Source organism: Jaculus jaculus, chromosome 4, assembly GCF_020740685.1.
Source record: "Jaculus jaculus isolate mJacJac1 chromosome 4, mJacJac1.mat.Y.cur, whole genome shotgun sequence".
NCBI classification, from domain to species: domain Eukaryota; kingdom Metazoa; phylum Chordata; class Mammalia; order Rodentia; family Dipodidae; genus Jaculus; species Jaculus jaculus.
In genome coordinates, this window is record NC_059105.1 from 38,818,526 (window position 1) to 38,834,799 (window position 16,274).

The 16,274-nt window shown below is 47.2% G+C and overlaps 1 protein-coding gene across 1 annotated transcript in view; it reads left to right on the top strand.

Moving 5' to 3' along the window:
- The first annotated feature begins 444 nt into the window (after positions 1 to 444).
- Flacc1 (flagellum associated containing coiled-coil domains 1) overlaps positions 445 to 16,274 on the top strand; it is a 31,414-nt gene continuing 15,584 nt past the window's right edge. The window contains exons 1-7 of the mRNA XM_045148187.1: positions 445 to 661; positions 5,872 to 6,064; positions 6,556 to 6,633; positions 9,186 to 9,234; positions 10,272 to 10,414; positions 12,758 to 12,851; positions 14,895 to 14,956. Of these exons, the coding sequence (XP_045004122.1) occupies positions 5,952 to 6,064; positions 6,556 to 6,633; positions 9,186 to 9,234; positions 10,272 to 10,414; positions 12,758 to 12,851; positions 14,895 to 14,956 (539 nt within the window). The 5' untranslated portion in view covers positions 445 to 661; positions 5,872 to 5,951. The remainder of the gene's footprint in view (positions 662 to 5,871; positions 6,065 to 6,555; positions 6,634 to 9,185; positions 9,235 to 10,271; positions 10,415 to 12,757; positions 12,852 to 14,894; positions 14,957 to 16,274) is intronic.

Sequence of the window (16,274 nt, forward strand, 5' to 3'; positions counted from 1 at the left end):
ACAGAGGAACTGCAAATCCTCCAAAGACTCTGTCATAGGCGGATGAGGACTAGAAGAACAGCTTCATTCTGCTTGCACTGAAAATATACCTTAAGCTTATTTTATCTCGTGACAAATAGTGAAAGTGAATCCGGCTGCTTCGGGACGACATTGATTTGAGTCTTTGGAGAGCTCCACAGGCTGCTGCCCGGCTTTCTGCTGTTGGGAATAGAGTGTCTCCAGCCAATGGGGTGTTACCATTCTGTTTCCATGGCAATAAAAGAAACAAGCCCTCACCTGCCATCTCCCTAAAACAAACCTCACAAGTCAGGCCAAGTCCAAGTACTCTGAGAGGAGGGTGACTTTCTCCTCTGGCCTGACGTTCGTTGAAATACCAGGGGACAACCGGCTTATCTTCAGAGGGGAAGCCCGTAGCCATGCCAGCTCAGCCTTTGTAAGAGCATTCACTGGTCTCTGCACGCCGCACTATGGATTTCTGCTTTGGCATCTCGACTACTGGGGATAACTGCTGAAGCCCTGAGTTTGGGAACCTCTGGATTTGACCTAAGATGAACTCTGATGTTATGTTCATGGGGAATCATTTCTCAGTGACTCAGGGGTTTCCTTAAGACTCTCAACTTGGAAAGGGACCCGTGAGACAAACAAATCTAAGCAACCTAAGGTAAGTTCTTTAGCACAGATGTTTTGTATTTTTTAAATATTTTATTTTTATTTATTTATTTGAGATAGAGAGAGAATGGATGCACCAGGGCCTCCAGCCACTGCAAATGAATTCCAGATGCATGCACTATCTTGTGCATCTGCCTTATGTGGATCGTGGATCCTGGGGAATCGAACCTGGGTCCTTTGGCTTTGCAGGCAAGTGTCTTAACCACTAAACCATTCTCCAGCCCTCTTTTTGCTTTCTGCTGGTTGTTTATCCTACCTAACCAGTGCCTCTGAAGCCTCTGCTGGCTCAGTGGTGACCACAGTGTCATTGCTGTCTTCTGGGACTCAACTCATCAGAGAGGACTGCAGGGAAGGAGCAGAGGAGGGGGAAATCCTAACCACACACACCCTGTATTCTGAGAGCCCTGCAATGCAATGTCAAGTCACTACAAGCATTGTGCTCAATGTGTGCCAATAGGGAAAGAGCCACTAGAGGTCCTGTGACATGAAAAGATCACGGGGCAGCATCAGGTACAGATGCACTGAGTTATGGGGAGGAATAAGGACTTGTACACACATAAAGGCATCCATTTATACACAACCATTTCTGAAAGAATATCCTTTAAAAACTATTAGCCATGGTCCCCTCTATAGAGGGTACTAAAAGTCAAGGACTGACACTGAACTCGTGTGCACCGTTATATGAAATACTCAAATGCTGTCATACTCATCAGTGAGTAGCCATTGCCCAAGGGCCTCAGATTCCTCCTTGCCACCTTGTTTGTTCCTCCCTGACACCCCAGACTGCCTCATCGTTTAATAACGGGGTGGGAGTAGATAGCTTCAAGATTCTGTTCCCACCCTAGAGCCCATGTCTATGCTGATGGTCCCTAACCGTGTGTTACTGGTTTTTAAAAACTCTCACTACAGCCAGGCATGGTAGCACACACCTTTGATCCCAGCACTCGGGAGGCAGAGGTAGGAGGGTCGCCGTGAGTTCAAGGCCACTCTGAGACTACATAGTGAAGTCCAGGTCAGCCTGAGCTACAATGAGACAGTACCTTGAAAACAAAAAACAAACAAACAAAAAAATCTGAGTATGGCTCCAATAAGTCCTTAAGGAAGAGAATTTTACTTTTTAAGAACAAATAAATAAACAGTAAAGCATATTTTTAGAATAAGAAAAAGAACCAACTAAACACTTATCAATACTAAAGTGGTAAAAAATGTAAAGGAAATACATTGATAGAGTGGAAATTTATAGTCATGATAATGTGGAAACTTTCAGACTTGCTTTAAAGATTGTTTTTCTTGTGATTAACTTTTTATTTATTGATTGAGAAAATGAGAGAAAGAGGCAGACAGAGAATGGCCATGCCAGGTCCTCCAGCCACTGCAAATGAACTCCAGACACATGTACCACCTTGTACATCTGCTTTATGTGGGTACTGGGGAATTGAACCTGAGTCCTTAGGCTTCTCAGGCAAATGTCTTAACTGCTAAACCATCTCTCCAGCCCTAAAGATTGTTTTCTTAAGTTTGTTTTAAAATACTCGGCTTGGGCTGGAGTTAAAGTGCTTTCTTGCAAACCCTGCAAGGCTGAGTTTGATTCCTCAGTACCCACATAAAGCCAGATGCACTTTAGTATTTGTTAAAATTTCTCCATTATGAAAGCTTGAGTTTTAAAGATGATTGCAAATGGGCTGGAGAGATGGCTTAGCAGTTAAGGCACTTGCCTGCAAAGCCGACAGACCCAGGTTCGATTTCCCAGGACCCACATAAAGCCAGATGCACAAGGTGTCACATGCATCTGGAGTTTGTTTGCAGTGGCTAGAGGCCCTGGTGCACCCATTCTCCCTCTCTCTCTCTCTCTCTCTGATTTTTTCTCTCAAATAAATAAATGAAATAGTTAAAAATATTTTTTAAAGCAATGACATATATCTACTATCATCTGCATAAAAGAAACTTATGATGTCCAAAATAAGGTTAGCCAGGATATAAATATAGCTTGTTCGCTTTTCTGAGAAATTTTATAAATTTATTTCTTTAGCACATAGATAATTCTGAAAGGCATTAACCAAAACGTTTTTAGTGGTCATCTGTAGGTGTTAGTACTTTGTGTGTGTGTGTGTGTGTGTGTGTGTGTATATAAAATATTATATATATATATTTAACATTATCTATATATATATATATATATATATATATATATATATATATGTATATAAAATCTCCGTAGGGTTTTCTGCTGTGAGTTTCTTTATAATGAGCCTATTTCAATTTAATAAACATATACACAAAAACATATCCTTTTAAAACAAAGAAGGAAAAAGCAGTTCGTGATATTTCTATCCCCAGTCACAGATTTTTACGAACCTGCTGCGTGCTGGCTAGTGCACCGTGAGCTTTCTTGCATGGTCTCCTTTAATACGCACAGCACAATGCCCCTGAGATGTCTAGTGATTAGGATTCAGGGGTCTCTCTAGTATGCCCAGCAGAGCAGCCCCCACCCCCACGAAATCCCACTGCTCCCCTTTTGCAGGTGAAGAAACAGGCTCAGAAAAGGTTTCTTGCAGTCCCACATCTAAGGAGAGGAGTATCTATGAAAGGCCAAGCCCACCAGATTTCAAGGCCCAAGTAAAATGTTACTAAAAGATATCGTGTGTAGGGGGATCATAATTCTGACATTCTGGAACAAGTTTTATGTTTTTAGTGTGTTGTTTTCTAACACTTGTCCACATAGATACATACTTTCACATGATTGTAGCCATTTGCATACATGTGACTCTGTATGATTTTATACACAGTTCTTATTTCCACAAGCTTTGTTTTGCACTGCTGGGTTTTGAATCCAAGGCCTCATGCATACAAGGCATGAACTCTACCACTGAGCAACACCACCATTCCTTTCACAGATTGTAAACAGTGTATGTAAATTACTATATAAAAAAATCCTGTAAGATTTTACTGAGTTATTGCATCACACATACAATTTTGAATACATTCCGGTTTTAAAACATTTACTATCTATAATATTGTAATGACAGTTACAACATTTTGATAGCTTTCTCCTTGCTGAGCTATTTCCTGTGGTTACAATCACCTAGTTTATTAGTGAGGTAACACTGGGTCATCGCACACCCCTTGGGGACAAATTGCAATGCCAAGCTCAGTGGAGGGCATAGAGTGGGTCATGGGGTGGTTCTGGCCTTTAAGAACCAAACAGGCCCTTTGGTCAGGTGAGCTATGTGTTTGGGAGGGCAGTTGCTAGGAGCTGACCGCCCCGGACTCTCACTTCCTGCTAAATCTCCCAGGTTCAGGGTGGATGCCTTGCCTCACAGGACCTAAGCAGAAGCAAACGTTTTTCAAGCTACCGCGCAGCCTCCCTTTTTAGACTCTCCCATGGACCCGAGGCCCTGTGGCCACATGTCACCTGGTTGGCTCAACCCCATCTTCCTCCCTTACCTATCTCCTTGAAACTCCTGACGCACGATAACCCCCAACAGAGTCCCCCACACAGCAGACTCCAGATAGATGATGTTCATCTGGTGGCTCTGTCACCTGATATCCAGGCCTTAGGTGCTTCCTCAGTCTACCAGCCTCGCTTCTAGCACCTATTCCACATGACCTCTGGCCCAGCCTACCACCCCCTCCCCCACTGGTACACTTTGCCTTTCTTCCAAGGTTGCATCTACCGCTCCAGCCCCATAGCTCACTCAGCTCTCCTGCTGACTGCCCAACTGGCTGCAGGCTCTCAGGACAAGGCTCAGGTCTCCAGTATACATATGCGTTTAGCCAGCAGTCATGGGGTGAGCCTGTATTTGTGCTGTTAAATGAGCATTTTCAGAAGGGTAAGTAACTAGCCATCTCAACTTTGAGTGTCAGTGCCCTCCTCAACAAAGGAGATTACTCCCCAGGGCATCCCCTTTACCTCTACAAGGCATCAGTCCACAGACCTGGATTTCTCAAACATCAGTCATGTTATAAAAAAGGCTTACTATGTCCTGACTCTTAAGCAAGTTTATTCCAAGACAGAATTGAAACCAATCACTGACTTAGAAATTGAAGCTATCTATCATTGCAATCCTTCTGTTAAGTTATTGATTTTCATGATTTTTTGGGGGGTGTTTGTTGTTATTTTTTTTTTAATTTTTATTTATTTATTTGAGAGCGACAGACACAGAGAGAAAGACAGGTAGAGGGAGAGAGAGAGAATGGGCGCGCCAGGGCTTCCAGCCTCTGCAAACGAACTCCAGACGCGTGCGCCCCCTTGTGCATCTGGCTAACGTGGGACCTGGGGAACCGAGCCTCGAACCGGGGTCCTTAGGCTTCACAGGCAAGCGCTTAACCGCTAAGCCATCTCTCCAGCCCCTGTTGTTATTTTTATGAACTGACTTGATATCATTTAAAAGTCAAATAACATGAATGAGATGACATTAATGAGTTCATTAGGAAAAGTCACAGCTTCGGTGTTGTGCTTCATACCTGAGAGTTGTACTCAAGATTCCGTAGAGGCAACTATTGCCAACACCTATAGCTAGTTCTTTTAGAATTTAACCCCAAACTTCTAAATAATTTGCCTGTTTTGTTATATTTCTCCCCCCCCAAATAAATAAATTAAAATCCCATAAAATATTTTTAAAAAAATCTTAATTCTAGACCTTCATTGGGGTGGAGGTGTGGAAAAGAGGCAGATAAGCAAGTGTGACCAAGTCTTCAATGTACCTGGTGGCTGTCTCTCCCACAGCCCCTGAGGGTGGCGTTTCATCTTGAGGCACTGGGAAGAAGCGCTCTCCTCTGTAACTCAGCCAGGAGACCAGGACTGAGAAGCCAGGGGAGTCATTTGGACTATAGTGAGAGAAACATAGCTAGTTTTTCATGAGGTTCTTGTGCTGAAGCTTCCAGGGATTTCTTTTCATCCAGGGAGAGTTAGTTGTGGATCAGTGAAGGAACCAGGCTTTAGAAACCTGGACAGTGTGTGCTCCCAACTCTGAAATGTTGTGGCATCTCTGTGTATCCTCAACTGTAAATCTGAACTAGCAATAGTTGAGCACTAATTGTATACCTGGATCACAGTAACAGCTCAATTACGGAATGTGTTTAATTGCTTTCAGATCTGGTAGCAAGCTGTGAGTCTCCTTCTATACAGCTCAGCCTCCTCCACTGTTCTTCGGGCCTTCCCTCGTCCTTCCCAATTTGTCTCTATTTTTGCCTTTATTCTAGGTGCCTCAGCTCTCCGCTCTTGCTTTCTCGTATCAGTAACGGCCTCCTGACCTAGCGACAGGACTGCTCTGCCTGAGACCATGTACCCCAACCCTCTCGTCTACTGTACCTGCTGGGACCCCTGGAACGTGGGACCGCGGAAGCTAATCAAGACTCCCAGGACACTCACGAAGACCTCCTCAGGGAAATCCAAGTAAGTTATCTGGCCTGAACTAGCTAGATGTAAGAGGCATGAATTTTGCTTATAACTTTCTCTGTCCTACAAGTTTTCCCAGTAATCAAGCAGTAGGTTCCCAATGGGCCGGAAAGTCTCGCTTTCTCTGCCTTCCCTGCCAGCCCGAGGGCTCACCTGGCCTTGCCAAACCTGCTGACTTTCAACAGGGAAGTCTCAGCATTGAAGCGTAATGGGAGGTGCAGCTCCCAAATAGAAAGACCTAGAGACAGCACTTCCCATCCCCAGAGACAAGAGCACTGGGACCTGGGAGGCCAAGCTCTGCCTGTTCGGACAGTGGACAAGTTCCAGGGTCTTGGCCCTGGGGTCTCAAAGTCTCAGATGTTCAGGATCCCAGTTGTCACACTATATATTTCAATTTGGGGTAACCATAGGGATGTCCTTATAATGCAAAGTGGAGACAGGTTTTTGAATCTCTAGGGTCCTCTTATTTGTTTATTTTTCATTTTCAGGCTAACTCCTCTGGCACCAACTTCAAAAGAACACATTTACCTCCCACCCCAAACAACAAAACCTGCTGTTGCCCCAAAGTAAGTATCTTTAGGCAATGAATAACATCATCTAACACATGCACACATGAATTTCCAATCCCTGCCTGACTTGAGATAATTTGCTTCCAGGGATGTCAGAGAAATGCTGAAATCTAGTGATTTCCTGAAAACCAAACCCATGGTGATTCATAGCCCTACGTGCAGAGTCTATGTCTTCTGCACTCAGCACTCACGTCGCTACAAATAGTTCCAGGAGAGACTAAGGCTTACCACAGCTGTGGAGCCTGGGCAAGCTGCCCACATATATTGGTGGTGACTCACCTTAGCGAACTGGTCTTTCTGTGTGTGTGTGTCTAAGATTTTCTGTCAATTCCATCTCTGTTTTAGGGCATGTATGATTGGTGGGGTGCTGGTAACCAAGCCCAGGGCTCCATGCATGCTACGTAGACACTCTACCAACTAACCTATTTCACTAGCTGCTGCAGTCAGATTCACGTTGCTGGCAGAAAACACCTGTCCAAGCACAGCTTGTGGAAGAACAGGGTTTATTTTGGCTTACAGACTCTAGGGGAAGCTCCATTATGAGCAAAGGGTGGACATCACTTCCTGGCCAACATCAGGTGGACAACAGCAGCAGGAGAGTGTGCCAAACACTGGCAAGGGGAAACTGGCTATAACACCCATAAGCCCACCCTCAACAATACACTGCCTCCAGGTGGATCTAATTCCCAAATTGCCATCATCTGGGGACCTAGCTCCCAGTATGCATAAATGTGTTTAGGTATCAAACCACTACATTCTGTCCAACTGGTCTTTTAACTGAGCCATAATACCAAAATACAACTGAATGGACAGAAGTTTCTGCCCAAAAATTTCATTTCTGTGTCATATCCCTCGGTTCACACCAGTCCATTTCTATGCAATGCAGCCCTGCATGAGTTCTCAGGACACAGACCTAGCAGTAAGCCTCATACACATACTGCTGCTAGCCCAGTCCAGGCAAAGCTCTTTCTCACCTTCCTAAGACAAACCTCACAGTGCATACTTCTTACTGCATTCAGGTATTTCAACTCTCACCAGAATAGTGCATGAGGCTATACTTAAAGCACTGCAAGGCATCTCTTAGGCCAAGGTTTCAAATTTGTCCACAATCCTCCTGCAAAGCAGTTCCAAAAGTCCAAAGCCACACAATCAGGTTTCTATCAGCAACAACCCACCCCAATTCTGGTACCAATTTTACTGTTGTAGTCAGGTTCATGTTGCTGGCAGAAAAGAGCCAACCAAGAGCAGCTTGTGGAAGGAAAGGGCTTATTTTGGCTTAGAGACTTAAGGAAAAACTCCATGATGGCATGAGCAAAGCCTGGCCAAAATCAGATGGACAACAGCAAAAGGAGAGTGTGCCAAACAAGAGGCAAGAGGAAGCAGGCTATAATACCCATAAGCCCACCCCCAATATTATACTCCCTCCAAGAGACTTTAATTCTCAAATTGACATCAGCTGGGGACCTAGCATTCAGAATACATAAGTTTATGGGGGACACCGAAATCAAGTCACCACACCAGCCATATCTCTATTTTAGTCACAAATTAAAAATTTTACTCACATTTGACAAACTTAGAAATATAACTTAATTTTAGGTCTTTTAGTGAACCCTATTTCATTCATTTATTTATTTGGAACATATCTATTGAGAATCGATGTCTTAGGCGCTGTTTCAGTTATGTATGTCTAGCAGGGTGAGAGGTAACTGTAAACAAGCTTGGCAAGTGCCACGTAGGAAAGTAATGCACAGAAAGGGAGTGGGGAATGTAAGCCTAGGTAGCTGTTTTTTTACAGGGAGATCAGAGCAGGTCCCTGTGTGGAGCAGCTGGTCTGGAACAGGTGACCCTCACAGTGGCGGTGGTGGGGGGTAGGGAAAGACAATGAGACTGAGGTCCCTGAGCAGGAACTGCTAGGGAAGCCAAGAGGCCAGGATGGCATGAGTGGAAAGAGTGAGGAGAGAACTGTAGGAGATGAGGCCAGAGAAAGTGGCAAGCTCTCTGGCATGGTGGTGCACACCTTTTTCTTTTTTTTTTTTTTTAATTTATTTATTTGAGAGCGACAGACACAGAGAGAAAGTCAGACAGAGGGAGAGAGAGAGAAAGGGCGCGCCAGGGCTTCCAGCCTCTGCAAACGAACTCCAGACGCGTGCGCCCCCTTGTGCATCTGGCTAACGTGGGACCTGGGGAACCGAGCCTCGAACCGGAGTCCTTAGGCTTCACAGGCAAGCGCTTAACCGCTACGCCATCTCTCCAGCCCGGTGCACACCTTTAATCCCAGTACTTGGGTGGCAGAGGTAGGAGGACCACTGTGAGTTTGAGACCAACCTGGGAATGTAGACTGAGTGTCATGTTAGCCTGGTCAGAATGAGACTGTACCTCAAAAGATTTCAACCTCTTTAGAGCCCTCTGTCAGAGGGTTTCCCAGCTATCTAGGGGTTCCCCTAAGAAGGTTGAATGGCCGAGGTCAGGGATGGTGGCATCAGGGTGTAGCCCCTAAGCTTTGGCCTTCCTAATGCTCCCATTGATCTGAGTACATCTTTCTCTTGCAGAGAGAAAGTGCATTTGGGAAGGCAAGAGGAGAACAGTAAACTACCTTCTGTGAGTAAAAATGGGGAGAGGGCAGGGGACATTGATCCAGCACTTGTCTGTCACACACTCTCACCTTGATCAACCTTAACAATGATGCTAGGAGCAGTTCTTGTGCTGTTAGTGGTGCATGTTATATGCGGTCGTAAGTAACCAAACCGTGACTAACCCCAGCCACTTGGTCCAGCCTCGTCTGGAGCCTGGGAGTGTCACCAGGAAGTCCAGATGGTGCTATATGGGAACGCCGCGAATCCTGGGGCAATTGGTGTCAGGGCTCCTGAGGCGTGCAGGGGTGAGAGGGAGCTGGGGAAAGAGCTGAGGAGAGAGCCGTGCAGGTGGTGCACACTAACCCAACACTCCAGAGGCAGGGGAAGGAGGAGTACCATGAGTTCAGTGGCTCAGTACTGCCGGGTGTCTATCCCACACACCTCCAGAAGCTATAGTCTCATCCCGGTCCAGCCAGCCAGTGGTCCCACCCGGATTCTGACTTATCATCTAGTGAGGGAAAGAAAATAAACATTTGACATTTTTTGCACGCATCCTAGCCATTTCCTCACATGTTTTTTTTTTTCTTTACAAAAGCACTTTGAGGAAGAATTAGCATTCTGATTTTCTGATGGAGAAACTGAGTCACAGAGACATTAAATATCTACAGGCTGATGGCAGAATTAGAGATTGACACTTGAACCTTCCCAATTCTAAAAGCTGAGAAGTTCCCACAGTGGCTGGCTGCCCGTGGAGTGGAGGGTGTTCCTACATGGCTCTGGTTGCATTGGGGGAATGTGGGAGAGAAACAGGGCCAGGGCAGTGTGGGGTCGGTGGTTCAGCTTGGTACTGATGACCTTAAGTGGTCACTAGGGACATCCAGGTGCCCGTCGAATGTGGGAGTTGGATCTGAAAGAGGCGAGAGGGCGTGGTGGCTAGACGCGGATGCAGAAAGGACTGGTGTCTTGGCACTGTAGTTTTGCTTTTATGAGGTTAAGCAGTCGTAGAAGGTCTGGAGCCATCTCAACCCTCCAGGTCTACAATTTTACTTTACCTCCCACAAGCGGAGCCAGGAAGTAATCAACGTGTCACCTGGCTATCAACTTGTTCGAAATCGGGAGCAGATTTCAGTCACCTTGGGAGATGAGATGTTCACTAAGCCAAAGCAGCTGGACTCTGACATTCTGAGCAAAGACACATTCTCCAGGTAAGATCTTTAGACTCACACCTCCTAAGAGCTGGCTCTGCCCAGCCAGTCTAGCCTGGCCTGGCCTCAGAAGTAAACCCCTGGCATTCACACCCGGAACACAGAGCCCTGCTCTGAAGTTGCTGCAGGGATGAGAACCAGCTAGTGTGACCCTTGCTGAGGAGAAAATAAAATCCCTCCTGGGTCTGAGGAACAAGCGATCATGAAACTGTGGATTTGGAGCGTGGGAACGAAGAGTGAAGTCAGAGTTTCTGGAAGGCTGGAACAGGCATCTCCCCTCTCACTATAAGCAGTCCAAAAATGCCACTCAGTTCATGCCTCCGGGGGATGCCACATGGGAAGTTCTGGCCCAGCTTCATCTAGCTGAGCCATCTTCTCTTTCTCAGAAGCCCAGGCCTGTTGGCTATCCTCCAGTGCCAGGCGGAGTTTGTCCCCACACGTCAGGCCTACCACCTGACCTTTCATTCCTGTCTCTACTTCCCTGAAATCCTGCTCTGTCGAGCACTGCCAACCACCGCCTGGAGCCTTCAGGAGAGGGGCCTGAGCTGCCAGACACAGCCAAGGACCCCTGGGCTACAGGAGGCCACTTCCTCTCCAAGCTGGGCACCCCTGAACTTAGGCTGTGCCCATAGCCCTGTGACCTTTGGCCAGTTGCCTAAGAAACTCCTTATCAGCCAGCACCTCCATGCAGCCCATCCCCCTGAGACCCTGGATCACCTGACACCCCCTCCCCCCCCACGTGCTGGAAAGAACGACCCTAGGCATAGGTCAGCAGCATTTAAACGCACCAATCCCTTTAGGGTCCTCTCCCCCCATCAGATGCTTATAAACCCATTTCCCTGACAATAAACAGAGAGAGCTGTGCACATTGAAATCCTCCCGAAACTCGTTTTCTTTCATGATCTCACCCACCCCAGTTGCCTGGGTGCCTTCAGGGTACCCTGGAGCCTTCAGGGGGACCATGGCCGGCCCCAAAACGAGGATCCAGGAACCCACACTGCTGCACTTCAGGCCTTTTGTTCCTGACCTCCACTACTGAAGTCGTGCCCTAGAGGCCATGCATTGCCCCAACCTGAGCCAGTCAGTGCCCCGTGTCCCTGTCTTCCCATCCAGTGGTGGCATTCTGCCTCCATTTTCTCTTCCCTCCTCAAACCCACCACTCTCTGCAGGAATGAACCGTGCATCCATCATCAAGATAGCGCCACAACTACCTCTTGGCTTGCATAAGAAAGTTGTACCTTTTGTGGGGTAATGAAACACAATAGCTCATGCTGATTTTGTTCCCTGGTAATGCTGTGAATATTGCTTCTAGTGAAGGTCATGTTTAAAAGACAAGGGTTGGGCTGGAGAGATGGCTTAGCGGTTAAGCGCTTGCCTGTGAAGCCTAAGGACCCCGGTTCGAGGCTCAGTTCCCCAGGTCCCACATTAGCCAGGTGCACAAGGGGGCGCACGTGTCTGGAGTTCGTTTGCAGAGGCTGGAAGCCCTGGCGCGCCCATTCTCTCTCTCCCCCTCTATCTGTCTTTCTCCCTGTGTCTGTCGCTCTCAAATAAATAAATAAAAAATGAACAAAAAATATTAAAAAAAAAAGACAAGGGTTCTCTGTCTGTTCAATTTCCCCATACCCTGTCTCTCTCTTCCCTGGCTTCTTCTGCCTCTAGTCTCCTCTTCCCTGGGTTTCTTTGAAGTTAAAGCCTTCCTCGAGGCTCGGCTGTACACAGTGTTACATGTTACCCTGCCTACTCTGACTGATATTGTGATAGCCTGATGCCAAGGAGCACAGAAAGCCCTTATATATTCTGAAAACCACTTATTTTTTGTTGTCCCTTGTTTGGTTGTTGTTGGTTTTTTGCTTTGTTTTGAGGCAGTATATTGCTGTATGCCCCAGGATAGTCTCAAATTCATGGTCCTCCTGCTCTTGAGTGTTGGGGATCACAGGTGTGTGCCTCCACACTCAGCTGAAAGCCACTCATGGCCCCATCTACAGCCTGTTCCCTGGCTGTGATCCAGTGCCAGCTTAAATACTCCCCGCCTCCTTGTTCCCTAGTCCTCTAAACAATTATCATTACCAAGCCAGCCCCCAATAAATCGTCACATACTCCCGTTTCTCTTCTACTTAAAGGACACCTCACTGCCACACCATCCTGGTCACTTCTGGATAGCTTGCCCTAACAGCCAGATCTGAGTGCAGCTGCCCACTATGACATGCTTTAATCCAGGCCACCTGACCAGTCCAGAACATGGCATAACTGTCCCCAGCCCTCGTAGTCAGGTGGCCCAGGGGTCTGGCTGGTACGGAACAGCAGCTTCTGAGAATGATGGAGGTCTTCCTTTCCCCCACCCAGGACTGGTATCATTTCTGACCTCGAAGAGCAGATCTCAGAGCTGACAGCAATAATAGAACAAATGAACAGAGACCACCAGTCTGCCCAGAAATTGGTGAGTGATTCTTGTGTCAGCCTGTTTTCAGGTCATCCATGTGTCAGGGCAGACTCCAGGGACTTCCCTCCAAGAGCCCTGCTGGCCAGGCGACAGGACCTTGCAAATAGAGCTGTGCACCAAGTACTATTTCCCTTGTCAGTAAGTGCAAACACTCACGTGGTAAAAGTCCATTTCCTAGAGCAGCTCTTCAGAGGTGCCTCTAGCCTGTCTCTGGTCACCAGTCATTCTTCCTCGGTGGTCAGGTGAGTTTCCAAGGTTACCAGGCTGTCACTAATGGCACAGGCATGAAGAAGTGTCCCTCCAGAGCCACGCCAAAGCTTCCTGGAAGCCCAGGGCCCGACTGTGACTGCTAAAGCCGCCAGAGCCCCCTCTTCAAAATTGCTGGGGTCCCTTCACACTCTGCATGCTTCCTGGGGGCCTGAGTAACCCTGGTCCCCATGTTTATGATTAGTTTCATCTTGGATCCTTCTCCCTCAGTTCGGGCAGGTGGGCTTGGTGGCCTGGGCTGGAACAATAGGCAAGAGCTATAATCAAAAACATCTTCCCTGGTGTTACTGAAACCTAATGTGTCTCAGGCATGTCTGAATCCATCTATAGTGACCTGGCTCATGACTGAACCCTACGCCCCACAACCACCACCACCAATCCTTTATCTTATTTCTGTGAAAATCCTGCCAGGTTGATGCCTCCTATAGAGGGGAAATTAAAATTGAAACTTGAAGATGGTGCCTCATTTGCATCAAGTCGTTAAGCTCAGCAGTGGGTGGGACATCAGGCAAATTTATTTATTTATTTATTTATTTTGGTTTTTCAAGGTAGGGTCTCACTCCAGCCCAGGCTGACCTGGAATTCACTATGGAGTCTCAGGATGGCCTCGAACTCATGGAGTTCCTCCTACCTCTGCCTCCCCAGTGCTGGGATTAAAGGCATGCGCTGCCACACCTGGCTCAAATTTACATGTTGACTCCCAGGCATGGATCCTACGGAAGACAGCTTTAGAGAGTATTTCTGCGGAGGGTCCTTGCGTCTTGAAAACATCCCCACTTGTAGTGTGGCTAGAGGAGGAAGAAGCATTGGCTGGTGTTGCAGTCCAGTTCGCATTGCTGGTAGAAATCACCCAACCAAGAGTAGCTTCTGGGAAAAAGAGATTTATTTTGGCTTACAGGCTCAAGGGGAAGCTCCACGATGGCAGGGAAAAACGATGGTATGAACACAGGGTGGACATCACCCCCTGGCCAACATAAGGTGGACCACAGCAACAGGAGGGTGTGCCAAACACTGGCAAGGGAAACTGGCTATAAAGCCCTTAAACCCGCTCCCAACAATACACTCCCTCCAGGAGGCATTAATTCCCAAATATCCATCAGCTGGGGAGCTAGCATTCACAACACCTAAGTTTATGGGGGACACCTGAATCAAACCACCACAGCTGGCAAGACCCCAGTCAGTGGCTGGGGCTGACTTCTTGGTTGGGCCAGGACCCCTCTCCTCCCCCTCCTCCTCAGAGAGGGACAGGACAAACCCTGAAGTTGTATCCTAGCTGACTGTGGGCCCTGACCAGCTTTGAGGTCTCCCTTACCTCTGAGACACTGGCCAGAGGATCTGATGTTGTGCAGCAGAGGGTCATCTGAAAAGGGAAAATCCTGTCTGCCAGAGCCCAGCCTGTAAGGATTGGCTTATACTTCCTTGAAGGCAGAGTCTGAGCAGCATTATTATTATTATTATTATTATTATTTGTGTGTGACCTTTTGCTCAGTGATTGCCCAATTGAATTATGTGAAAGACTCTGAAGGTCATGAATGATAGTCTACCAGGAAACCAGATGTAGAGGCTAATGAGTAGAAGAGTTCTTGCCACGCACCAGCAGGATGAGCTGACTAGGTGTAGAACAGTGGAGCAAGGTCCGAGTTGTTCATTCCTCACCGGTAATGTGGGAGAAGGAGGGGAGCACGCTAGTGTGGGAAAGGCTTCCCAGACGATGCAGATCGCAGCAGCCTGGGGACCTCGCTTTCGTATTGTTAACGCTGGTCTCGTTTCCAGCTCTCCAACCAGATGGACCAGCGCTGTGCTGAGCTGAAACAGAGCTTTGAAGCGGTGAACAGGTACGTTCTCTGGCGCAAGTCCTGTGCACTCAAGAGCCCGGGCCTCCTGCCCCCTGGTGGGATTCCAGGGCTCTGGGACTTCAGGTTGGTGCCCAGTAGAGCTGGAGGCCTATGCAGGAGAGGCAGAACTGTTTCCAGAACAAGATGGCTTCACTCAAGATGGAGCAGTTTAGTGTTCTGTAGTCCTGGTTTTATATTTTATCATCCATACTTTCCATTTTATTTTTTTGTAATTTTTTTATTCATTTTTATTTATTTGAGAGCAACAAACAGAGAGAGAAAGAGGCAGACAGAGAGAGAGAGAGAATGGGTGCGCCAGGGCCTCCAGCCCCTGCAAATGAACTCCAGATGCATGCGCCCCCTTGTGCATCTGGCTAACGTGGGTCCTGGGGAATCGAGCCTTGAACCAATGTCCTTCGGCTTCACAGGCAAGAGCTTAACCACTAAGCCATCTCTTCAGCCCCATTTTATTTTTTTAAATTTGAGAGACACAGAGAGAGAATGGGACACCAGAGCCTATTGCCATTGCAAATGAACTCAGATGCATGTGCCACTTAGTGCATCTGGCTTTATATGAGAACTGGGGAATGGGACCTGAGCCATCAGGCTCTACAAGAAAATACCTTTAACCACTGAGCCATCTCCCAGCCCTCCTTTTTCATTATAATCTTTCTTCTGGTTGATTGCTAAGAAGAGCTTTATTTATTTATTTTTTTTTGTCTCCATAATATTTGTGATGCATGACTTTCTCAGTGTATTCTCTTCTTCCTCCCCTCCTTTACTGTTTTACCTCTACTTACCCTGGAAGCTAGGTTAGGATTGGACAACAAGGGGAGAAGAGATGGAAGCAGAAAGAGCATGACATACCATGGGAAGTGAAAGGGAGGCGTTGTGTGTGTGAGTGCGAAGACTTTCAAAACACCCTTCCAGGCTGCCTGCAGAGTCTTTGGCAAAACTGAACAGGCAGTGTGGTAGTTTGAATATGACAGTTGGAATGTATGGCCCATAGACTCAGATGTTTCATCAAAATTGAGCTTGCAACTTGAGCCCCCCCAGCAGGCAGGTCCCTGATACAGGGGACGTGTCACTGGGGGGTGGATCTTGTAGTCCAGCCCTACTAAGTGTCTTGAGAGCAGCTTGAGTTTGGCTGTTCAAGTTTGCTGGCTTTTTGGTGTCTGCTGGCTGTTTGATGGTGTCTCTCTGCATGGCTCTATTGAAATGAGACAGCCTCTTCCTGCACTGATGGCGTTCCCCTGGAGTTTGTAAGCCTGAAATAAATCCCTTCATCCTATAGGCTGCTTTTGGTCAGATGTTTGTC